At 33.2% G+C, this 27,204-nt stretch overlaps 1 protein-coding gene across 1 annotated transcript; it reads right to left on the bottom strand.

Moving 5' to 3' along the window:
* Positions 1–4,569: 4,569 nt before the first annotated feature.
* Positions 4,570–24,357, bottom strand: LOC145694067 (venom carboxylesterase-6-like). Its single transcript, XM_081770208.1, has 10 exons — positions 24,137–24,357; positions 20,712–20,861; positions 19,749–19,902; positions 17,882–18,067; positions 16,113–16,303; positions 14,020–14,185; positions 11,448–11,632; positions 9,396–9,549; positions 8,100–8,232; positions 4,570–5,026 (listed from the first exon to the last, which is right to left on the bottom strand). Exons 1-10 carry the CDS (start codon positions 24,329–24,331, stop codon positions 4,855–4,857), a joined length of 1,686 nt encoding a protein of 561 aa, XP_081626334.1. The 5' UTR covers positions 24,332–24,357; the 3' UTR covers positions 4,570–4,854.
* Between the last annotated feature and the right edge of the window lie 2,847 nt (positions 24,358–27,204).

Genomic DNA, 27,204 nt, shown 5'->3' with positions numbered 1-27,204 from the left:
GCTTCTCAGTTAACTTGCGAGAAAGTGTCGTAATCGAAGATTGGACTACTTGTAAAACTGACATTAAAAAATAAATAAAATAATTATCATGGAAAGAAATTTTTGTGTTGTATTCAGAAAACAAGCAAAAGGTTATTTGCTAAATTGTGGTTCTAAACTTAAAGTATCACAGGCATTCGTTGATACAGTACACGTTGGTTCGTACAATTTGAAATCGTTTAACATGAGTTTTACGGGAAGAAAAAAAGGACATCATTTGGAGCAAATTTATTAAAGTAACTCAAACTCCATCAGATAAAACGACCATACGAGCTCGTTGCAAAACTTTTAAGAAAAAATGGTTGGTTTAGTTCAAACAATGTCAGTGATGTGGTTGAGATGCAACTCGAAACTTCAAGTAAGAATTATTTTTGTATCAACAATATATTTTGCATTATATTATGAAATTTTTTTTCGTCCCTCTTCCCCATTTCAGTTCTAAATTTTCTTTAAAAAAAACTTTACACTTTAGCATAGTTTGTAAGGGGCCAGGCAAGAAAGCGCAAGATATGGCAGTCGCCCTCGTAACTAACCATTAAAGCGTGATACTTATTGTTACATTAGTGCCGAATGTCAGTGTCTGGGACAATTTGATCTCAACTTGTTCGTCTGTCTGTATGTATGCACCACGCTACAGGGCGCAATTTTCGGTTTTTAAACATTAAATTTTGAGGGTAGAGGCACGAGACGTCAAAATTTGCTGTATGGATGTTGACTGCGATCCAACGTAAAATTTCAAATTTAGTGGTTCAGATCCCACTTTAAACAGAAAGCCCTGTCTCATATAGCCTTGCTACTGATGTAAGACTGCAATCAATCAAACTAAACAAACTAATTTTATGCGTTTTGAACAAACTTGGGTTACAGGATATATTTGGCTCCAACTCAGTTTTTATAAAATATTTTTAGATATGGGGCGTTCAGAGCACAAGGGATCGAAATCCATTTTCAGAAAGGTTCGCTTTTGCTCAGCAAACGAAGTATCTTCGTAGCCAAGGGTACGAAATAAATTAAACAAAAACCACGTGAAAGGGTGTGGACTAGAGTTTCATAGGACAACTGGTAGACAAGGGATCCAATGGGGGAGGAGGGCTAATTGCCCCCTCCCTTGCTCATAAATTTAAGATATTAACATTACATTGAGTACGCTGCAGCGTGGAAAGGATTAACAAGTCAAGCTCCGAATGTCAATCAGCGATGCACAATTATGTTAAATAAATATACAGTTGTGTCCAAAAGAGTACACCGACAGAAAACGTCATATTTTCACAACCACGAATCCGAAATGAAAGGAAGAAAAACTACATAAGATGCAATCTAGAATTTTATATAATTGCAGCCAGAGAGGGGTGTTCGTTTCGAAGTCATCCGCCCCTTACCCTGAATTTTAGATTTTGGGGGCAGTAATGCAGATTCAGAAACCTTTTCCTGAGCAAAGTCCAACATAAAAAATTTGAATTCCTTACACTGAATAAATACGGATTTTGATCAGTTATAATCCATTTCCATTGGTGGTAGGAGCTATAGGCCTATATTGCTCTCTTGTATAGTTTTTGGCCCAAGGATTCCAAAGATTGGGCCTGCTTAAAATTCTGGAAATTTTGCCTAAGCAACTTTCCAGTTTTAATCATCTGTATGTTCTCCGTATGTATTCATTGTAAGGACCTCAAGCTTGTTCTGTTGGACTTTAGTTATCGAAAGATTTCTAAAACTGCCTTACTGCCCCCAAAATCTGAAATCCAGAGTGGGAATGGGGCGGTTGCCCTCCTGTCCCACTGATGCCCCTGTCTAGCGGCATTCATATGAACCTAGCCCACACCCTTTCTCATGGTTTTAGTTACATTTGTTTTGGACTCTTCACTGTGAAGATATTATGTTTTGAAATAGAATTCATTTGCAGAGCAAAACTTAACTTTATTGAAAGTGGATTTCGATCGATTGTGCTCTGAACTCCCCAAATATTACCTTTCTTCAATAAATTATTGAGCCAAAAACAAGCCATTACATAGGCTTGCAGAAAATATTCTAATGTTAGCACAACATGAAGTGTGCTTCAAACATTACTTTTCGAAAATTTGTTATTTTAAAATAAATTTATTAGCATCAGTGTTCTTAAATAGTAATCAAATTTTGCAACAAAAATCTGACTCTCCTCCATGAAACGCGAACTTAGCCCCTAAAGACATTAGAAAAGTTTCAGAAGCGGGAACTCCGAAGTGACTTGCTTTAGGGCTAAAATAACCGCACAACCGTATTTCTGGTAAAAATTCTAGCCGTAAAATATGTAAAATGACTCGCTTTGCATTTGAAATTTCGAATACCAATCAAAGATATCCGCCATGATGCTTTATAGCACCATCTGATGTGTCAGACCACTTCCAAGTTTCATCATTCTCTTGCAACCCGTTCTCAATACACAAGGATGGCGAGAACTTTTGTTTTGCCATGTATATTGATAGATTGTGTGAAATCTCTATAGTAGGTAGATTTTAAAGTCTACCTAAAAAGCTTAATACAACCAAGAAGGTACTTACGAGAGTCACTGGCAAGAGGGTGTAATAAAAGAGGGTCGTGATATGAAATAAGTTGAGGATTACTAATCTATGTTGAAATATTCTGTAGCCAACACAGTGTAGTCTTAACAAGAATAAAATAAATGGAAAGATCGATTGCAAGAGAAAAAAAAACTTAATAAATGTTATTACACGATTTTGAAATATGTTTAAAAAGCATGTTTTAAACTGTTCAAAATGTTTAAAACATGTTTTTTATGTGTTTTAAAACATGTTTAAACATTTTGAACACCTTTTTCGTGTTTTAAACACATTTTGTTCTTTTTTTAAAAAAAGAAACTGTATTTTTTCCAATCCTGCTATATTGTCCACTGTGAAATAATTTAGCATGGAGGTTAGACGAGCAGATTTTTGAAACCCTAACACCCTAGAAACACCAGAAGCACTGGAAGGTGTATTCCACTTGTGTAGTACGAGAACCACTGTATATCTTGGTCACAACTGGTGATATAAACACTTCAAATGGAATTGCAAACACTTCAACTGGAATTGCAAACACTTCATTGCTAGTGGAATTACTTTCAATTGCTTGATTAATTGCAGTTGATTTTAATTGTTTAATGCAACACTGGTATGTAGTCAGGTATACACGTTCAAAATCTACCCTATAGTCTTTGATATAATTTGCATTATATTAGGTCTAATACCGAAAGTTTTACCTTGCATGTTTTTAAAGTAGATCTATTCGAGGATTTTTTTTTAAAATAAAGGAGCCTGCACTAGTAGATATATATATATTTTTTTTATTTCGAAGTAGGTATCCTAAAGGAAATATGAAAATATCTCTACACTATTTAATGTAATAAGGCGAAACAACACTTAAAAATACGAGTTGTCTGATTTTCACTGGATTACCGTTTATGTACCTTAAAATCGATCAGTTGAAAGTGGATTCACTGTTACAGGGATAAGAGGATTGAAAAAAAATATGACTTCACTGCAAAAGATTGTGATTTGACAATTTTTTCTGAAAAATGTAAAAACCTGAGTATCTTCGCTTTCTATTTTATCATATAATGGATAAATAGTGTGCAGAACAGAAACGGCAGAAAACTTTACCTTGTCCTAACCAGTGTCGTAGGCAAGGGGAGTTTCGGGGTTTAGCCTCTCTTTAAACAAGATATGAAAAGTTTTACATACATATATATATATATATATATATATATATATATATATATATATATATATATATATATATATATATATATATATATATATATAGTGTCTCAAAAGTGCACTGACATAGGGTAATTTTCTTATTATCGGAGTTACAACAAAATGTAACAGGAGAAACAGTCTCCAAATATGATGTTTTCAATGTAAAGTGAAGGATGTTTTTTTAAATCGGACGACCAGTTTGGGCTATACAATCTTCATGCGACGAACGTTAAATGAAAATGCAACGTTGCCATTTACTTGAACCCCAACATAAGTGAACGAAGTTACTGTCCTTTACGATGTGTCGATGGCCAGCTCCTATTTCAAACATGCCCCCATTCATATTTCGAGACGGTTTCCCGTCTTACATTTTGTTGTAACTCTGATAATATATATATATATATATATATATATATATATATATATATATATATATATATATATATATATATATATATATATATATATATATATATATATATATATATATATATATATATATATATATATAAACTCATGATTGTTCTGAAAGGACTTAGAATTGAGTGTTTGAACCCCTTGATAACATTTTGTGTGGGTCACTGATGGTAAAACTCAAAATTTAATAATCAAAAGGCAGTTGTTTCCTTTAATTAAGAAAGAAGAAGACTCCTATCATTTAATAATTTCTGTAAGGTACACATCCAATAATACAAATCTGGTATAATAATAATAATAATAATAATAATAATAATAATAATAATAATAATAATAATAATAATAATAATAATAATAATAATGCCAATTACTTCAAGTGGTTCTAGCCAGACGCATCTTTATCTTTGAGACAAATGCTTACATTTGAACTAGACTTTTCTTTACAAGGGTTTCATATTCATGGAGCTGATTCAAGCTATATATGAAGAAGATTTATATACTTCGTGATTCTTTATTTGAATTAAATTACAGCTTACATAAAGTTACAACTGTATCAACAGCATTTTGAATTTTGTGCATAATTGGAGTACTTGCTACTGTGAATGTCCCTAGCTCCTTAGAGAGAAGCACCGATGTGTGAAAATATCTTTCATGATTAGGCGAGTTTTTACAGGCCTCTTTGGTCATTAAGTGGCAAAGATCTCCAAAATTCGGCATTTCCGATACTTCGATTGGATACCTTCAGTAAAATGTCAGAGCCAGATTTGATATTCAAATATTTTAAGTTTCCATCAGCTGCTACAGGTTCCCAACTCACTCCTCTGCCTGGATTTGGAACACTGTCAAGGTAGAATAAATAAGACACTATTTAATTTTCCTTCCTCGTTCAAAAAAAAGAAACAGAAAAAAAGAGTATGATTCTTTTCTTACCTGTTATCTTAACAATCTTCGTAACAAATATTCATCGATTAGACACATAATCTTATTATTGACTTAAATATATAATCTACATATAAGTACATTCTAAACTCTGATAGTGAAAAGGATTTTGCTCAAACAATTTTGTGTAAATTGAAGTTTAAATATTTTCCAGAAATAAAAACAAGAAGAAAATGTATTCTTGTTGTTAAAAGTGCACAAATTCAAAAGAAATACCACGAGGTTCCAGTTCTAATCGAAGCGGATATAGTTGTACCTTTGAGCTATTTGAACCAATTAGAATTGTGAGTAATCACTGGAAATTGCAAAGATAATGAAGATCAGAAGAAAAAATTTAAGCAGGATAAGCGTATCTGTTTTCAATTTGAAATTTCTCAGTTTCATCAGTCTTAATTAAACTCTCATAGCTATACTCTAAAGTAACTTCAAAAAAATTAACTTTATTGAACTATGCGCCGCAAAAGGTTAACCGGCTACATGTCGTACACTCAACTGGGTGATATTTAGTCATCACATCGGCTCTAGTAAATCGGCTAAATTTAAAAGAAACGTATTTTCTAGAACTCTGTATTGCCTTTGTTGGAATATATATCGAGACTGGAGTTGTAGAAAAAAAAAGAGTGGACATAGAAAGTATTTTATCTTGGATCATTCAAAGTATGACCCTCCTGTGTCCATACATCGTTGCGCCATGGCCGTCAGTGCATAGAAGGATGCTGAAGTCCTTTTGTGGAATACTGTTGAAATCCAAACCCTTGTCGTAGCCCTGTTCATGGCCGTTACGTCATCAAAGTACGATCTCTGAGTGCAGACTTGAGTTTAGAAAATAGAAAATAATCGCATGTGACCAGGTCCAGTGAATAGTGAGGGTGGGACAACATACAAATTCCCTTTCAGCTTGTACAATCACTGCCGTGACTTGGGGCGTTGTCATGAAGCAGACGCCACTGAACATCACCCCGATACTCGGGCCTCACATCTGTGATACATTACAGTAACAGTTTTAATACCTGAAGGTAAAATGAGGCATTAACTATCTGTCTTGTAGACACAAATTCCTTATGCACAATTTCCTTACCATCTTAAAAATCAATGAGTACAAGCTTGATTTTGGATTTTGACTGGCGTAGTTTTTCTCTCTCTCTCTCTCTCTCTCTCTCTCTCTCTCTCTCTCTCTCTCTCTCTCTCTTATGAAAAATTAGGAGACTTCCACTCTACAGTCTGACGTTTTGTCGACGGGTCATATTGAATAACCTGTCTCATCCCCAGTAACTATATTTAGAAAGAAGTTAGGATCCCTATTGGCGGTAGCAATCAGTTCTTCGCAGTGATCAACGCTTCCTTTATTTGTTATTTGTTAAGGAATGAGGCATGAAGCGGGCACAGACCTCACTTTTGTTGGGATCCTGGGTTATTATTTGCTGCACAGCTTCTTTATTCACATGGAACTCCTCAGCAAGGATTTGCCGTGTCGCATTTCGTGATCAATATCCTCACTTTCTCCACCGATTGCTGTGTTCTCAGTGTTCTTGCTGCATCCGGATGTTCGCCGTCTTCAATTGACGCCGTCCCTTCCTGAAACTCCTGTGCTATGCAAATACACGGGCACGGGATAAACAAGTGGCCTTATACCCTTGTTGCAACATTTGATAAGTTTCTATAGCAGTCTTATCGAGACACGCACAAAACTTGATGTTCGCTCTTTGTTCGACGTCGAACTCACGTTGCAGCTTAACATCTGTCCACACTCAATATACCTACATACGTAACTCTCAGTCAAGATTAATGCATTTGATATTAGTTACTCATTTTGTTTGCACCACACCTCACTTGGATAGCTGCGTCACTAGTTGAGAAAAAGGACCAGTCTCGGTTTAAATTTCCGCGCTGTGTATTCCTTATGCAAGTAAAAAGAAGTTTAAAAGGCATTTTTAGCGCACTCTGGCTTATTTGAAAAGAATCATCAAGTAATCTTGGATATTTTAACGAAACTTTCTAAAAAAACAAAGGCCGATCAATTTTGCCATTTTGATGTTTACGAAGAACTTGAATAACTTGATATATGTTTAATCTGCAATCTTGTAGTGGTATGTTCATATTGTTTTAGAAGTAGTCTGATTTAGAATTCCACGATACAATCATTATGCAAAATATCAATTATTCATAAAAATTTAGTCCCGAAAGAATTAATCTACTTTATCTATTCATATTATTTTTTATCGGAGTAATTAGCCTGACTTTCTAATCGTTCAAATTAACTTTCGAGTTCCTATTTATTACATCCGTTTACGTTGGCGTTTGTTTATCCACACATTAAAACTATGAAGATTACTTGATTTTAAGTTTAAAGTCCTTTTCTGTCGAAGATGGTACGAGAGGTGGACCTACAACTTAACGTGAGATCCAAACTACATGAGCTTCCGCTGGCTATCAAACTCTGGTCCTTCGCGCTTTCTAATTCTATAACCAGTATTTGAATTAGGCTGTATAGGTAAAAAAAATGCTTTAGTTCTATCCCGTGATATTAATAACATTGAGCAGTGCCATAGCCAGACTCTACTTGAAGATGGAACGGCTAAGAAGAATACATCCCTTACATGTACCAAAATTTAGTTTACTATCTATAAACTATACAAAGTTATTTATCTAAGTTTGGAGGATTGAGCTTCCAGAAACACCACCTGATTACGGTATTGTATCGAGAATTCATCGGCGATTTAAAGTAAATTACTGCAAATGAATTTCTATTCTAGTTGAACGCTAAATATGGTGGTAATTTTGTAGCTTATAAAAAGTTGTTTCATGCAGTTTGTTCTTTTTTCACATTTCTTGTACTTACAGTGTACTCTCTATACTACAATATCTAATGCTATATAATTCTACACTACAAATAATGTGCATTTCATTATAGTTTCCTTGGCGTTCAAATGGCCTTTTGATTTTTTTTTCTCTTGCAGATAATGAATATCTTACCCAGTTTTTGCAAAGCTGGTCCATATGTCAAGCATGACATCTGATACTTTTTGGTCTTCTCCTACATGTTGTTCATTGGGCACAAGTCCTGACGAATCAAGGAGGTAAAGCATATCATCACCATGACTTACACCTAGAAAATATAAAATTTATTGCAGGCGCTATGAGTAAAGTCCTCCGTATTTCCTTTATGTATTCGTTATATTACACGAAAACAAATATCAGCATCATAAATTACATTAAAACTTATTATATGAGAATTTTCTCATTCCCAGAAGGAAATTTGTTAACTAGAAAGAATAGAATATAACTAACTCAAACAAAATTTTCAAGAAAGTTGTTTTGGTTGGGAGAGGAAATGATGATAACGTGGGATTTGTTCTGAAGTGTTAAAAAAAGGTGAACGTACTCAGAAGAGAGTGTGATTAAAGGGCGTTAGGTTTAATTTGATATCAATTGTTATTCGTAAAATGTTTGATAAGCAATGATTTCTTTAAAACTTTGTATTAGTTACAATCAAATCATATTAAAAGTAACTTGTGGAACACCTTTCTAGACATAATATCATACCAATATCGTTAATATCAAGGAGAATGAAACATTGAGTAATTGTACGATTTCAAAGGAGAAGCAAACACAAGAAAAACATTAATTCAAATATGAATTACCTTGTCTTAGTTTTTTGGAATTGAACAAAATATAATAAATATAAACATTAGTGCACTTTTATTATCTATGACAATTTGCACGGATAAGACAATTCTTACTTGAAACAAACCGTGATAGACTAATAATATTAATTATACATACTTTATGTAACAAGGTTCAGTGGCATAGATAACTAGGACAAATGTCCGCATCTTCACTGTATATATATCTCGTATAAGAAAAAATAAATTAATAATACTTTTTTAAATATGTATTCGTCGGCAGAAATTAATAATTAAAGAATGAACTCAAGATATAGTAAATGATTAATAGTTAATGTATTGTAGCTGTAGAATTAACTATTCTTAGACTTTTGAACTGTACATATCAAAGATTCCTTAGATATCTTATCTACTTGTCTATATGGATACTTTCTGTACAATGAATATGTAACCATAATCGTCGACGAGTACATTGCAAGGGAAATCAAAACTTATATATATTATTCATTTCCTTTTTTTTTTTTTTTTTTTGGTGCAAAATTCATGAAGACCAGAAAGTTATTTTCTATGAATTTCCAAATACCTTACTTCCGTTTTGACCTACTCATCAATTGATTGGCTACAATAAATAAGGATTCATACTTACCGAAATCTTCCTGCAATCCTCCACTCAGATATTCCGATAGACTGTGGTTACCTCTGTAATCGAACTGGTAGAAAAATACGGAGGATGGGTCTACTGAGGCCTTCAGCTTAGCAGCTTGCTCGACACATGTGAGCAACAATCTGTCTCCAACGCTCTGAAAATATACATACACCAATTATTTCCTCATACATATCTCTAATTAATAACTTTCAAAAATATATCAAGCAAACCCAATTAAAGTGTTTGTTATATAAGTTGTTCCTCGAAACGCAATTTCAAAAGAAAAACGTGTTCAACATATTAAAATCAACCTAATGTTTAATATAATTTAAGTTAATTATAATCCTTCATTTCGAAGCTATGAAAATATTAAATTTAGATATTATTCTCATAATAGTATTATTAAGATAAGGAAAGAAAAATATAGCACCAAAAGTAGCAAATCCACATTCTATATCATACAAATATCTAATTTTAATAAAACTTCTTTGGTAACTTATGCACACCTCAGTAATACAGAACGATAATTTCTGAAAATCACAGAAAGTTAGATCCCACGATTCTTTCAAGAACTGCTGAAGTTCGAGAGAGGCTCTTGATGGAACATTTGAACTTACATAACCGTGTATGCAGGGAATTATATTGGAAAAAAGGAAAATATTTACGAGGTTGAATGCTGTCTGACATAAATAGTTGGTCACGTTGAGTTGCATAGAGAAATTTACTTCTCTATAGACGATAACAACTCCAGGAGCATTAAATCTGATTTAAACAAACTCGACTAGCAATGCTAGATAATAACTGTCGGCATTTTAACCAGATATTTATTAGAAACTTCTTGGTTTATATATGGGGAGAAACGAGCTTCAGGTAGATAATTTACATAAATATTCATTAACTTCCAATCTTGGTTTCCTTTTATTCGGAAGGCGCCATTTCTTTTATCTCTGATAGATTTTGCAGTTTAAAGAGGTCTCCATGATTTTCTACCGCGAAGTCCTGAATATTTCAAAATACCACCAAACATTAAAAAAAAAACACTACCCCTCCAATATTACTTTTCATATTTGCATAAAACACTATTGATATAATCTTATTCGTGCTTTGGATTATTAGCTTAGATGTTGAGTTGTTAGTTTAGAAATCAATTCAACTGGAGATAAGGTATCAAAGAAGTTACTCTCAAATTTTAAATAATAAATAACACTCCGCGTACACCAACCAGTGCTTTTAAACTATGTAAGAATTTTGTATTATCAGTTACAAATTTCGTTTTAAAATGTTAGCCTGTTCTGAAATGTTATAAAAGACTTTTTTTCAAAAATGAGGGTAAACTTACTACATCTGACTCAGAATTTAATTCGGGTCAAACATCAGCTCATGTGGATGCTTTAAGAAATGGCCAAATTTACTACAAGTTTGAAACAGTATTATACATGAAAACAATTTTGAACATCAGTACTTGCTCATACTTGAACCTAACTAATACGGAGCCAGATTTAGGATGTTTCTCTTACTTTTGAATAAGTGTTTGTGCAATGCATGTTTAGAAGTTTCACGAAAAAACTGTTAAAATAAAAGTAGAAACTCAATAAGATCATTTAAACATTGTCGATCAAGCAAACGAGGATAGACGCGGTGTATGACAATTATCATATACAGTATATATTACAATAATTTACTATATATTGCTGTCAAACAGCTGACATCATGAAATTCAATATAGAAGCGTCCCGAATTGATACTCATGGATCCTAATCTGAACAAAACCACTTATTTTTCATTTATTATACTAAATACATACAAGAATGATCTATATAACAATATCAACCACTGCTCTTACCATTCTTTACTAAATGGATAACAAAATAGGTAAAATATAGTACCAGACATTACACTAAGACAGACGCGATTAATATCACTATGAGTTGCAACATAAAGAAACAACTTGAAATTTTAAAAATAACAGTAAATAGATATAAAATTATAATTCCATGATACACCATAATGTAAAGTCACTAGTAAACAAACTAATTCTATCAAATTATTTACCTGAGTGATTTGATCAATTGTGATATAACTGATAGGCTTTGTGCCAACGTAAAACTGACGAATCATCTGGGCTATTTGGCCAAATTTCTCTTTGGGTGCGGTGTAGTTATAATCATAGAAAAATGGTGCAATCACTTCAAAATTTTCTTCCATCTCTTGGAGTTTATCAGGATCTGCTGTAAGAGCTTTAAAAGAGTAGATTTGTAAGTAACAATATATGTATTTAAATTAAATATTATGATAAATATATCAAGAAGATATGATTTCAAGTTAGGATTTTCTACGAAGAATAGAGAACAGAGTATCATACATCATATATTTGGATTACTGTCAAATGTAGGTTTCGGAATAGAGAACAGATTTGATATTACGTGTACTGCAAATAGGTATTCAGAAAATAAGTGTGGGAAGCAGGGAGTGACAGTTTGCTATCACAATTTTATAAAGAACCAAAATATCAGCGTTGTATAATACGTACAGCAATTACTATATCTATTATATATTGAGTGTTTCCATGCTTATTTCACTACTGGATCTACGTAGCTTTGAAACTCTCTGTCTGACAATGGTTAAAAAGAAGTTAAGAACGTTACCTAGCCCGGACAAATGTGTGATACAGGCCATAAACCAAATAGACCAGGCCAAGCATTCAACTACATGAGAAATCAAGATTTTGTAACAAGTAGCTTATACTTGCGAAAGTTGAATTTCTGAAAATCTATACAGTATTCCTAACACCAACATAAACATTTTCTTGTAATAATAGCAATAAGTTAGCTAACAGTAGGTTTGCCATCAATAATAACACAAACTAATAAGATCACTACGTACTTGTGTATTTTGAAGAATCATATTGCCGGTAGTATACATTTATATAATATGATATTTCTTTAGGGTAATTATGAGAAAGATGTATTTATTGAGAGTTCAGTTCAATTATCAATTCTCGCTCCAAAAAAGAAGTCGTGAAACATTATTTTAAAAACAAATGGAATTCTGTTATGCAGAAAGTGTTCTGTCGAATTATTTGTCATCCGAATTATTTTTGGTTTTCGAAGATATTTAAGTATGTGACTTGTGGTTTAGCATATAAATGCGGGATAACATTTGATCAATAAAATTATTTAAAAACATGACAAAAATTTAAGATTCAAGAAGATACTTGAGACAAATTCACTACCAATCTATGTTGAGTTTATTGCCGCAAGAACGAAGATTGTACGTGAAATTTAACGCGATTTTAACATATTTTAAAAAACCTAACTGAAATGCCTGTTCTTCACACTGAACTAGCTGAAATGGGGAAAATAAGTTATGTAAAATATTTGAACTCCTCCATTCTTTGAATATCCAATTAAATTGTAATGATTTTAAAAAAACTCAATGATACTGTATTTCTGAGATAATTTTTGTACTTCTCTTATCCCTTAAGAATGTACCTTTAGTGAAGGTATCATGATAAAAACCAAGGTTGAGGTAGGTAAAACTGTTGTACCATTTTCTTGTGATCGAGTTACAAACAACGGACAAAGTCAATTTCAATCTGGAGAAAGTAATTGTCCCCTTCCACTCTTAAAAGTGGAATTTTCGAAAACTCTAGAATATCTGTCCACTTATCGCTCTATTCTACTAAACTTGGGCTTAAATATCATCGGGTTTGTCACCAATCAGCTCAGTGACCTGGCACTAGATTCGACACTAATCTCGGTCATTTTGAACACTTTATTTTTCATCTTTCCTAAATTTCATGGCAACGGGGGTAAAATTGAACTTAAACGGCATCTAGAGTGTCACTATTCATCTCAGCAACTCCGAAAACTATGAATTCGACACTAATAGATCCTATTTGTCGTTTCCGATTATTTTTACATGTTATCCCTCTCCCACATTCTACCCTTAAATGTGATAGGAGTGTCTAATTCCCAAAATGTTTGCTCCAAGTTACAAGTCATATGCGTACTAGCTTTAGTTGAAGTTGCTCCAGGCCTTCCGGAGTTATGATGGAACGTTCATACATACATACAGTACACATAAATATATATACGCCATTGGTCACCTCCGTGATAAGTAAATACAAGGTATACGAAAAACTGGAAAGAGAAGAAAATTATTGAAAATAAATTGTTTTTATCCTTAAATTCTGCATGATGTTCTCCACACTGGTAAGGCAGCTTATATTAAATAAAAAAGCAACATTTCCAGGCTGTTGGCTGTTAGAACGGAACGTTAAGGTGCACAAAAATAATACGGGGAACGTGCACATTGTTGTGTGAAGGAGCCTAGAACACCTCGAATCCGTTTCCAGTATTGTTGGCATAGTGAGGGCCCAAGGACTGCTTAAGTGGTACTTTTTTCATTTAGTAAAGGGTACCTTACAAGTGTAGAGCCCAAACGGCATGCGCGATTGGAAAAAATTCCAGCATTTTATAGTAGATTGAAATCCACGTATTTCCAACAACTTTATTCTCTTCTTCGTTTCTTTTTCGTAGTTTTACTCATATCGAAGTTGGCCTATGGCCTCGGACTTTTGATACGCAATGTATATAAAGTAATACACTTTATTGAACCATACCTGCAGTAGACCAGAGACCTTCTGCAGTAGTAACACTTGTTAACCAAGGGATATTTTGCATCTTTCCGTCCTTCATGATATCATACGGATGCTTGCTCAAGAATGGTTTAGCTCCAGCTACCTCCACTACGGGAGCAAATGGACTGATAGGAGTAAACTCCCAACCCTATAAGAGATGTACACAAGAAAATACATTTATAAAAACATAAAATAAATATGATGATATGTAAAACGGATTTTTTTTTCAATTTTAAATTAGTTCATTTGTTATAATAATAATGTATACTGAAACCACATTTGAAAATACATTCGTTCGTTGAAACACGGCTAATAAATAGAGATCGGGGTTCGATTCCTTTTCTATACTTGTTCTCCAAAGGTAACTTATACGTGAACTGTCCTTTGCACGAAATATGAATTCCAAGAATCTGTACGTATAAGAGGGAAATTGATTTTCTCTTTACTTTCTCTTTAATTTAGCACCTGAATAGTATCTGAATACATAGAATTTTAAAGTAGATTAATATATCTTTCAAAATCCAAAAGCGAGCTCAAGAATAATGTCATAATCAACACTGGAAAAATGGGATGATTTTTATCGCTTCAAAGAGAACTCTGAGGGTTTCTAAGCTCTACCTTTTTTCCCTTTCGAATGCTATGTTTGAATACATATAAATAAAGTAGACGCTTCTGCTGTTATGCGTTTATATTTTAATTTGACATATTTGCGCAGTTTAAAAACTCATGATTAGGATCTGTGGACTAACGAAAAGGAAAATTGAATCCTGAATCAAACGAACCAAAGAGAAGCGTAAGTGCTACATCCTTAGAGTGTAATATAACACTTAATCTTGAAATTGTGGTTGATACATATACGATTCGTCCATATCATAAAGCCTGACATACAGTTATATTTCGTTTAATTTCTTCCATAGTGTAGTTCATAATTCTTTTCTCTCATTAGAAAGGCCACACAAGGGGAAACAATCTTCATTTTTACTCTTATTGCAAATGTTTGTAATAGGTATACATGTACTTATATAATAAGTATATTTCTAAAGATTTTTCCATATGTTTTGCTTAATGAATCGTCATATCTTTCAGCCGTAGCGCTTCACTTTACCGGTGACGATCGTAAGAAAAAGGTCAAAAGTAGATATCATATGAAGAAATTTCATTCGATGCACTTTACCACTGACCACATACTTTTTCCACTATGACCTCTGTTGAAAAATGTCTGGGACTATATGAACAAAGTCAATTATGTGCTCTGTTTTTTCTTCATGGTTCAACATAGAGTGGCTCCTTAAAATTTTTCTTCAATTCTCCAAACGCACCGAAACGGAATGGGAATAAATCAAGGCTACAGATAAAACTTCTCAAAAGGCGTGGTTAGTATTAAGATTAGGAATTAGATTTCTGATCTTTCGGCATTTATGGTCATGTTAGTCTGTCACCGCTCGGTGATCACACAGTCCGGGGAATTGGAGAGGAAGAAATGAATGGGGAAGAAAGGAAGTGGCCTGGAACCATTATGTTAGGTATCACCCCGGGATTTGCGTGGCGGGAATGAGAAAAACACAGGAAAACTTTAATTAGGAAGGCTGACCTGAAAAAGCTTTTATACCTTTCTGGTGGAGTATCCCCACCAAGAATCGAACTCTAGACTGCTTCACCAATGGTGTCAAAAGGCGTGGTCTAGCGCTATCGTGAAGTAAAATAGTGACCCTTGTTAGAAGAGTATATATATATAGTGACCCTTGATCTCCTGCTGAATAAATCAAAATCGTTGCTTTATCAATGAGCATTGACATTGCAACCGTAAGTATAAGTTCAGAGTGATCTAAGAATGCCAAAGTTTACCAGCTTCTCCCGAATTGCCTTTGGTTATATTTTATCCTCAATAATATACGTAGAAAGGAGGAACTAAACAGTAATTGGACAACGCGCGTCTTTCGTATTTGCCCTGTATCTTTTTTTTTAAAAAAAAATAAATCTAGAATAAACTTTTACTTGCAAGAAATCACGTTATTAGCCACCCATTTATTCTCATTTTCACATACGAGAATGAAAACAACGCACATATCACTTACCAGGAAATTTTGAACATCTTCAACAATATGTCTTGCTGGTCGCTGACGCAAACATTCTACCAATGCTTTGGAATCCTTTGTGGAACATCCTAAGTTTGCTCCTAATTTCTGAGCTTTTTCTCTGCCAGCCTCCATTAAAGCCCAAGGGCACAAAGCAGATCCACTGACTGAAATTGCTCGCTGGAAAAGGCCTAAAGCAAAAATAGAAGAAAAATTACCAAGTTTGTCTTTCATATCACTTTATTATAAATTATTTTGCCTGAATATTTCAATTATCATAGTAACAATTAACGGTTTCTAGAAGCTGTTTCTTCCACTCGCTTACTGGGCGTGAAGCTGAAGCTTTACAATGTTAAGTACTTTTGGGAGAAAAAGCAAAAATTTTATTTATTATTATTATTTTGCTTTTATTCTTCTTTTATAATTACCAAAAACTTTATAAGTACCCCAGATTAAATCCTATTAAAATAAGATGACAAAAATAATACCGTTATCCAAATACAGAAAGTTATAGGTTGTGTATTGTACAGTATATATAGTATATTATATATTTAAATCATATTTGAATGTTCAATACTCATCTAAAAGGATACAAAATGTAATAGTATCTTTCTTTTTCTTTTAAATAAGAATTATACAAAAGAAAAGTACCATCACATTTTTTTTTTATCCTTATTGAACATTCAAATGTAATTAAGAAGATATAAAACAATAACGTTTTAGCGTTAAAATTCCACTAATTGAAATTTACGTTTTAGTATTACTATGAATATTCATATTTCTGATCCTCTGCAACTAATTTAAGTAGTCATTTAAATTTGTTGAAAAGGTATTTGAATAAATAGTAATGTGAGTTATTAAGATTTAGAGTATTTGATTGTTGTTATGTACGTATAACTGAATATTATTGATCGAAATTCTTAAATAAGAACCAATCTAATCATTACAGACTATCTGATGTGATTATTTTTTAAAAAAATAAATAAAAATGTAAGGTAAAGAACTTTGTTCTTCAACATATTAAGTTCAAGAAAATAACCAATAAAGAAAGAAAATTATGACGGATTGAAGCTACAATTACCTCTATTTTAAATATTATGTATTTGTCTTGTGATTATTTCATATTTACTAGGAAAACAAAAGAATTTGCGTCTATATGTATATTCGCACTCTTGAGGAAAAGTTGATGTCGAGTTGCTGCTAGGACAAAAGGGTGGCAAAGTTCCTTGGAGTTTCATTATTTATCTTTAAATTCGGAAGAGGGATTGATTTCAGAGAATTCATTTGTCTGAATATATGTCAAAAATTGTACAGAGAGTCTGTAAAATCTTCTGCCATTATTTGTTTTACTAATATATCATAATACGAATTATGTGAATTGCTGACTTACATCACTTTTGTAAGAATTAGTCATTAAAGTTTGGAGAAATAATACAATTAAAATAAAATAGCTAAGAAGAAAGGAGAAAGAAATATACATACAAGAAAAATAAGATAATTAAAAGCAGTTTTCTCATTAAAAGCATCACCTTTGTAGTTGACTGTATCATTTGAGTACCCAAGCAAAAATAATTTATTATTCTTAATTATGTGCAAAACTTCCAACTTTTCTGAAGCTTCTAGTTAACGATCTGTTGAAGTTGACAGTAATATCTAAAAGTTATTCGTCAAAAACAAATTTAAAGTTTCAAACATCCAAGTCTTTTCTTTTTCATTTCATTACTTAATTATCTATTATACAGTATATGGAAATCATGACACTCCATTACCTTGAGACATAGGTGATAGCATGTGATAATGTACACTTGCGGCTCCAGCTCCTAGTCCGGAAATAGTGATATTGTTAGCATTTCCTCCAAAAGAGGCAATGTTTTCTTTCACCCAACGAAGAGCTAGAGATTGGTCTTTCAAACCATTGTTACCGGGAACTACCTCATCTTCGGTGCTCAGAAAACCTTGAAACAAAATGAATATTTAAAATGTGCAGCAGTTTCAACAAGGTAGACATAAAATCTCAGTCAACAGTAATACCTCAGTCAACAGTAATAATAGTAACTACCACATGATTAGCTAATTGTAAATAGAAGTTTCATTACTAATCGTAATAGAAACAACAGTAACATACAGAAAAAATGTAAAACAGAAAATATTTCATCATTGAATGTTCTTAACAAAACTGACATCGCTAAATCATGCTGACTTCGAAATCGAATTAAGAACAACAATACATTAAATTTTCCTTCAATAGCGAATGAAATTTTGACTATGAGAACGTTCATTCTTCAGAACTAGAAGTAAATTTAATAATGTAAGTGTACTAATAGAGAATGCTCCATTTAGCCGAATAGTGAGCACAAGTATCTTTGTGGTGTACGTTGTCTCATATTCTGGGAGGGACACAAAATTTTCGGCGTTATAACCTGAGGAAAATGACGGGCTATTTGTTTTAAGAAGTAGAAAGCTCGACTCTAGAAAATCAGTAATAACTACATTGGAATTCAATAAATTGACCGCGTACCATCGAGTTGAATGTGCATCAACTAATTGGCAATATCCCTTCTTCACAGGATGTCTTTACTTTACTTAAATAGTGCTAAACCACTGCAGTGAATTTGAGTTCAATTTCGAAAATGCAAACACAGTATGATAGTTCTTTTACAAGGAATTAAAGGAAACATAATCTTTTTCTGTGCTCATCGTATAGCAAATAGGATTATATCTAAGTTTGGGATATTGTATAAATTAATTATTTTCCAAATGATTTCGTCAAAACTTTCGTGTCAAGACATCAAATTTTCCCCTTAAGCCGAAATTTAAATCCATACTTCCCTATCCTATTGGCGGGATTTAAATAATGCATTGCTAATAAGACTTTTATAGCTTCTAAAGTGTACAAGAAAGCAACTTTGGTGGCGAGTGCGTGCTCGTACTTTGGGCTTGAAGGGTCAATGTGTAGTCCCTTCTTCAAAATATTTAACCGACGAACCTTATCCCGAAATTGTTTTATTACATCGAAAGAAATGCTTCTCAAAATGATTTTGATCCCACCAAAGCGTTTTTCAAGAATTTAACTTCATCGAACAATTTTCTTATAGCGTATCACTAAAAAAGAATAAATATTGGCTAATAAAGATTCATTACAATAAACCTCAATTGAAATTTACAGAGCATAGAGAAATTCAGGAATAATAAATTCTAATAAAACTTCAATACAATAGATAAAAAATGAATTGAGAACTAAACTTTCAAGAAGATTAAAGTATAATAGCATTTCAATATATTCGTTTAACTTGGATTTTACTATTATTTTTTCGTAAATTTATTTTAGTACAAATTCATACGTTTTCCTCTGGGGTTCAATTCTGAAAAAAAAAAAGTTTATCGACACGATAGGGTCGGGTTTTTTTTTTTTTTTTTTTTTTTTTTGTAAAAATATCAAGTAACGGTGTTCAACATATTGTTACTTGGTGCATCTCTCGATTAATCAAATACCCTAGATTTGATTTCCGGTGATAATAGGGTCTTCATTAGTCTGTGCAACATAATCAAGTATTAATGTTGTAGTTGAATAAAATGTTTGATGCAATCAAATCAGTTGTTTTCCAAATTGATTTCAATTGATATATAATTACTTACCTAGTGGTCCAAGTCTATAGTTGATGGTTACCAGAATGACGTTTCTGTCAATCAAAAAATTGGGTCCATAATTTTTCCAAGTTCGTAGAGTAAAGGCTCCACCATGGATGTAAACAATCACGTCAAGATTAGGGGATTGGTTTCTTCCGGGTAGCTGAAAAAATTTAGTTTTCTAAATTCTACAATATTATTAGCAGTTAACAGGTAAAAAGTATCAAAAGATGATGCAAATATTAATCGATAAATCTTCTTCATATGATAAAAGTCGCTTGTAAACAATAGAAGTAGAGTTTAAGCTGAAAGTGTCGTTTGTTATCAATAGTACCAGTAGAGGTAGAGTTCAAGCTGAAAATGTAGGTTGTAATCAATAGTACCAGTAGAGGTAGAGTTTAAGCCGAAAATGTTGTTTGTAATCAATACTACCAGTAGAAACAGAGTTGAAACTAAAAATGTCATTAGTAACATATTTTCAGAGGAATGTGTGCGAATTATAGTAACCAGCAGAAGACAGATTCCGGCTACGCTTGTCTATATTCGCACTATAACTTTCTCGATTCATAGTAGTAATTTGATAACTTTGATCCGTATTGTGTACTTATTTTATGATACCTACATTTCTACTAATTTATTTCTTTTTAAAAATAAATTGTATGGTTAACTCAAATAATGTGTCTAACAACTCAAATTTGTTGTCACTTGAATTCTCAGAGTAACACCAAAAATTGCTGAATTTAGTTATACTCCACATTTTTTGCACTATTTTAATGATAAATATTTTTAAAAATTTTTATTAGAAAAATACTTATTGACTTTTTTATATGTATAAAATATTATTTTAAAAAAGCAATATGACTTTACCCATAAATCGTTTGTTAAATAATGTAACATTCAACTAGTATCTTTTTTATTGCAAAAGAAAATTAATTTTTGATTAGAACTACAATGTAATCATTTTTCGCTTACCTTTGGTGTGTAAATGTTGAGATATAAACAATCCTCGTCTCCTATAACATTGGTTGTTGTATTTCTATCTAGTGGATTGTATTGTAAGCATACAGTTGAATTGTGCAATGCATTCCATGTACCAGTCCAAGGTTCAGCGGGTTGAGGTGGCTAATGAATAAACAGAAAGTTAGAAAGCACAATTTTAGAACGTCATAGATTTTTTGTCTAGGTACCGTACTACTCTAGATATAATTTCTATGACACTATAGTTAAAATCTAATAAGAGCTCCGATGGAAATGAAAGCTTTCAGTTTAACGTTACCACGATTGTGCCATTTAGGCTAAGAGAGACGATTATTTAAGTAAGTCAATGATTATGGAAGAATTGTTGGAATGAGAGTGTGGGGGAAACGGAAGTACCAAGAGAAAACCCATGGACATGATGTTGTCCACCACAAACTTACTTGGCCGGGGATCGAACCAGGGACCACATGCACCAGAGGTAATCTCTCTACCACTGAGCCATAGTGTCCTCCAAGAGCTCCATGTAGCTATACTGTGGACATTACGTGAGGACTTGGGTTTGATTCCCGAAGAGAGCTCATAATTCAGATTCCACATTAATAAGATTAAAAACTTTGTTTTACATTTCGTTGAAACTGAAATAGAACCAAATGATCAACCAAAATCCAAAAGTTCTCGAAGATTTTCTTATTACAAATTATTACGAATTTGCGAGCTATCAGTTACGTAGTTACGGACCTTTTAGTTATACTCCACAATAGTCAGCCATAGCCGATAGCAAAGAGACACTAGTAAATATATTCTTACCCGCATAACATAAAGTTCACTCAGTATTAGAGCGTGGTTATAGCTAAATTTCCCTTTTTTTCATCCTTCCCTTTTCCTCTTTCAATAGGACGGGAAAAGTAACACAAACATATTGTTTTAAACGGAATCTGGTTATATAGCACCTGTGGTAGCATATCCGTGGCTTATAGGTAGTATATTCGCCTTCGAATGCGAGAGATCCAGGTTCTGTTCCTGGTGGAACTAGGAGCTCATATGGTTCGAGTCCTGTGTTAAAATGTCGGTTCATAAAGTCTCGATGCTGCAAGGGACTTACAAATCCAAATTAATCAATCAGTGTTCTTTCGAAGTTACATGCTAAATGCACTTAGGGCTAAACGTGAGATGAAGATTTTTAATCAGGAAATAGAACCTACGTTCGCAATGACAAGTATGTTTATTACTCAGTAGTAGTAGTAATAATACCACAGATATAGGAGTAGGATTATTATAGTCAAGAGTCAAATGGAACACGTTTTATTTAACTTATACTTTGAAGCAAAACATAAGGATTAATGGATTCATCTTCATACAGATATGAAAAACAGCAATATCTTTCCGATTCTATAATAGAAAGCAAAATCTACGTTTATATAATACATTTGTGGACTACAGAACAATATTTAATAGACACTACACAAAAATCTACTTCGTCTGCCCCTTAAAGGGCATGGTAGAACTCGACTAGGGTTTTATTAATGTAATATCCTAGGGTTTATTACATGCAAAGAGTATCGATGAAGTTTTTGTTTGGATGTTCTACCAGTTGACCTATTTTGGTTATCTATTTTATAAAATTTTTAGTCACGATGATATAGTCAATAAGTTGTGTACTAATCGATTAGTTGACCCAGATTCGATTCTCGGTTGGAGCGGGAATTTATATTCTAGTTTTACCCTTGTTCCAATACGGTTCAAGCATTTACCTAGTCACTTGGGAAAAACTAGAACTTAGAACGAGAATACCCAATTTTTAATTTGTTTTAAGATGACAAATACCGAAACATTAATCAAAAGAATAATTTATTTACAAACTGCGTAATACTAATGAATACTTATTGTTTGTTTTCTTTACACGATCGCTGCTTTGAATCTATAACTGATATACTTCGAGATTGAAAACTATCACTAGTTCATGGATAGAGTAATATTTTTTGTTGGTAGACACTGAATGGGAATAGTATCTGCATTTTATAGTAAAAACACCTGAAACACCCGTTTTTCGCACGGAAAGAATAGGTTTATGGGAAATATTTGAATCCCCTTCCCCTTAAAATATTTATTTCAATGAAAGTGTAATAATAAAACTACAGAAGGTACTCTACTTTTGGCACAAATATTGAAATATTCTACCCCCACAGAATACGCCTTTGATCAAATTGATGTGAATAAAAATCCAGCTTGAATTTTTGACAATACTATAGGTACTAACTACCTTCCAAAAGTCATTTCAAACGGCTCAGACGTTTTCCTAACCCCGAAAACTATGAATTCGACATAAATCTTAGTAATTATTGAAATTTTATTTTTTACCTCTCCACCCCACCCTCTGGAAATTACTTAAATGGCACTGTGAGTATCACTATTCATTTCAGTGACCCAGAAAACTATGCATTCGACGTTAATATCAATCATTCTCAATTATTTTTACATGTCACAATTCCCCTAGGTGCTAATGGAGGTTGAACTTAGACTTAAATGGCATCAGAATTGCCATCAAGTAACTTAGCAACGCTTAAAACTAATGATTCGATACTAATACCAGTCGTTTTCGATATATTTACATGTCATCATGTCGCCCCTTACCCGTGTGCCAATGAGGGCTTAAATCAGGCTTAAACGCAATCGGGTGCGTCACTATTTATCTGAGGGAGCCCGAAAACTATGGATTCGACACTAATATCGATCGTTTTCAATTATTCTTATATGCGTTCTCTTCCCCTAGGTGTGCAAAGGAGGTCTTATCCTCACTGGTGGACTGATCTTGGATTTAAAGAGCATCAAAATTGTCACCAATCAGCTCATTGACTCCGGAAACTATGGATTTGACACTAATATCGATCGTTTTCGATAATTTTTTAAATCATTCCCCTCCCCCTCGGTGTGCCAGGAAGTCTTACCCCAACAGTACTCTTTCTCAGACTGCAAGTAATATGTATACCAGGTTTAGTTAAAATTGCTCCAGGCGTTCCAGAGTTATGGTTGAATACACACATACACACACACACACACACACACATATATATATATATATATATATATATATATATATATATATATATATATATATATATATATAAACATAAAAATAGAGAAATGAAATTTGAGTGAGCGCAGACTTGTGCTTATTGTTGTTGTTTCATAACTGGAAGGTATTACCAGGACTTATTCTCACTTCCAGCTGTCGAATGCCGGGATAGTACTCATAAATGTGGGCTGTGGCTGACTTCCCATCTTAATACCGTTACTCTCCCCGTCTCCTCGTGAATTTTAATTATAAAGAAGAAAAATAATTTCCGAATCTTAAGGCATGAAGATTTGAGTTGGACTAAAAATAAATCGTAAATTAGAAACAAACTTGGAGAATTGTTTACCTGGAATCTGAGCTCTCCTACAGGAGGTTTAGCGAAAGGTATTCCCTCGAAAGAGAAATACTGTTTTCCTGTTAACGTGCTCTGTATAGATCCTTGCAGAGACCCTTGAGTCACACGCACAACTGGAGACCTTATTACATGTTCAGAACACCACGCCACAGACAGAAAAAACACAATTGTATATATACAGTTCATTTTGCCAGTAAAGCAAACAAACGTAAGAGATTGGATTGAACTAAATTGTAATTCATATCATGTTATGTGAGCCCATATATATATATCAAATCTTCAAGGATATAATTGCTTCATCGTTTTATTTTAATTGTCAAAACGTGGAGTCAACAGGAACTGACAATGTAGAGGTCATTAACATAACACTGAAAATTTACGGAAATATACGTAAGGAGTTATGTGGCTTCCTATTCGCAAAGGGGAAAGTAATTTTACCCCATAAGACATAAATGAAAGTTTCAATTATTTGTTTGCTTGTGTAACCTCGGAGTTTTTTTTTCTGTCTATGACCTTGGAGAAAGCAAACGGCTATAAAATATATTAATTACTCCTCTTTTCACATCTTGGGAACTCATTATTCATGCGAAAATGAACTTCATATATGACTTGTAGTTTCACCATGAACGTAAATTAATTGGTAATCATCTCTGCTAACTTTATTTTGAACTTAATTATAGAAATTTAGCACCAGATTAATATGGGTAATGTGCCTCGGGATAAAGTGCTTACCTCTGTGCAAAAGGTGTTTGGTTCAATCCCATATCATTCGTGCTTATAGTGCACAACACGTCTGTGGGTATCACATCTGAGCTTTCCTTGTTGTCCTGTACTATCTTCACTAGACTGCTTCTTTCAGTATCATTTATCATTCCTCTCCTGTCTGTAGAATCTGTCCTTCATAAGGATGTAAGGTTAATAGTAGAACCTGTTTTTTCATAAGGATATAACGTTAATAGCTGATCCTGTCTTACATAAGGATGTAAAATTAATACAAGAACCTGTCCTTCATAAGGACGTAACGTTAATAGCAGAATATGTCATTCATAAGGATGTAAAGTCAATAGTAGAACCTGTCTTTCATAAGGATGTAACGTTAATAATAGAACCTGTCTTTCATAAGGATTTAACGTTAATAGTAGAACCTGTCTTTCATAAGGATTTAACGTTAATAGTAGAACCTGTCTTTAATAAGGATGTAATGTTAATAGTAGAACCTGTCTTTCATAAGGATTTAACGTTAATAGTAGAACCTGTCTTTCATAAGGATTTAACGTTAATAGTAGAACCTGTCTTTCATAAGGATGTAACGTTAATAGTAGAACCTGTCTTTCATAAGGATTTAACGTTAATAGTAGAACCTGTCTTTCATAAGGATGTAACGTTAATAGTAGAACCTGTCTTTAATAAGGATTTAACGTTAATAGTAGAACCTGTCTTTCATAAAGATATAACGTCTCCATAACCACGATGTTGGATCATAAGGATGTAAATCGCAAACTGCAACTTAACGCACAACGTTGAACTAAATGCTCATTTCATTCTTTTTTTACCGAGCCTTCTTATAGTTATATGGTTAGGTTATACGCCTTTGGCGCAGATGACAAGGGTTCGACTTCTGATGGGAGTTCATGTAATTCGAATCCCGTAGTGAGGTCTACATATCATATAGTTGAAAAGGACGTTCAAAGCTGGCAATCGTTTCATTTACCAGTACTTTAGTAAATAAATACTAATCCTTATTTTCTCTCATTTATTTATGTGAAAAGGAAACTTATCCACCATGAATTTGCTGACTAGTACTACTAATAATATAGATTATTTTCCAGCAGCTCTAACTATGACTAACAGAAAGATGACAATCACAGAAGCTAATTTCAGATAACTTGCTAACTGCACTGTACACAAATATGAAAAACGTTGTTACCATATCTGATCGTAATAGTACTGTGAACCGTATCACATATGTTAGCAGCCTATAAAACACGCAAGTTACGCAGCGTATCACACGAAGATGTAAAAATCTGATAGCCTCTTTTAATTTTGACTCCAGCGCATAAAATCTGAGTAAGTTCATGTTAAACTGTGTCTATACGTATGGCCTTTAGGTTTCCTCTTATGGATAAATATATAGTAATAAATTTTTTGTTTAATTCATATAAACATGATTGGTTGAATTTACCAATAATGTGTAACCAAATGTTTCGTAGTAAATAATAACCAAACAGGAGGAAACATTTTGTAATCGGAAACAGATTTTCGTAAGAGTATACAATACCTTTGCTGGTGTGCCACGATTTCATACCTATTGAAACTCCTCACGATGTAATATCAGCCTAAATTGGTAATTCGTACGTTATTTTTGCATTAACTTGCCTTTATGCATGAGTCAAATTATGTAATGAATATTAATTTCCTTCTACCGATTGGTCTAATGATCTTCACGTTTAGCACTTACTTGACTTATTTATTTGACAGTTACAGATACATTAACAATTACAGAAACACGCAGATGGTTAGCCTCCGGATTCGATGCAAAAATCTTAACTCCTAGCGTAAGCTATCTCCGATGATAATACAATATTTATTTAGTCAATTTTCACCCAAATCCTATAAGTTACGTTAAGTTATTAAAATAACGTTAAAATATGTTTTCTGTTGTTGCTGGATCTTACTTGCCACAAACTAACAAGGAACGAACATGAACCTGTCATCCGGACATCCGAATTAAACATAGTAAATTCAATAAACATAACAAAGATATGTTCATGCACAAAAAATTAGGTGCCATGGACAAGTCCCTGGGGCCCATTAATCCTATTAGTATAAAGAAATCGTAGGCTCTCAGTGAAATAGCTATTGTATCAACACTGTTCACTGGAAAGTCATGGTTTATAAGAGAGAAACTTGTATACCAATACACACCTTCCTCTCATACCTATTCTGTCTATCAATACAAAACTTGGTACACACATTTCTTATCTCGTACTAGCAGCGTTCACCCCGCTTCGCTGCGGTCACCCCGGAACGCAATAAACTTTGTTACTTAGATAATTTTT

This window comes from Thermobia domestica, chromosome 9 (assembly GCF_964235325.1).
Source record: "Thermobia domestica chromosome 9, izTheDome1.hap1.1, whole genome shotgun sequence".
NCBI classification, from domain to species: Eukaryota; Metazoa; Arthropoda; class Insecta; order Zygentoma; family Lepismatidae; genus Thermobia; species Thermobia domestica.
The sequence above is the reverse complement of the archived record's forward strand: the minus strand, read 5'-3'. Positions and strand labels throughout refer to the sequence as shown.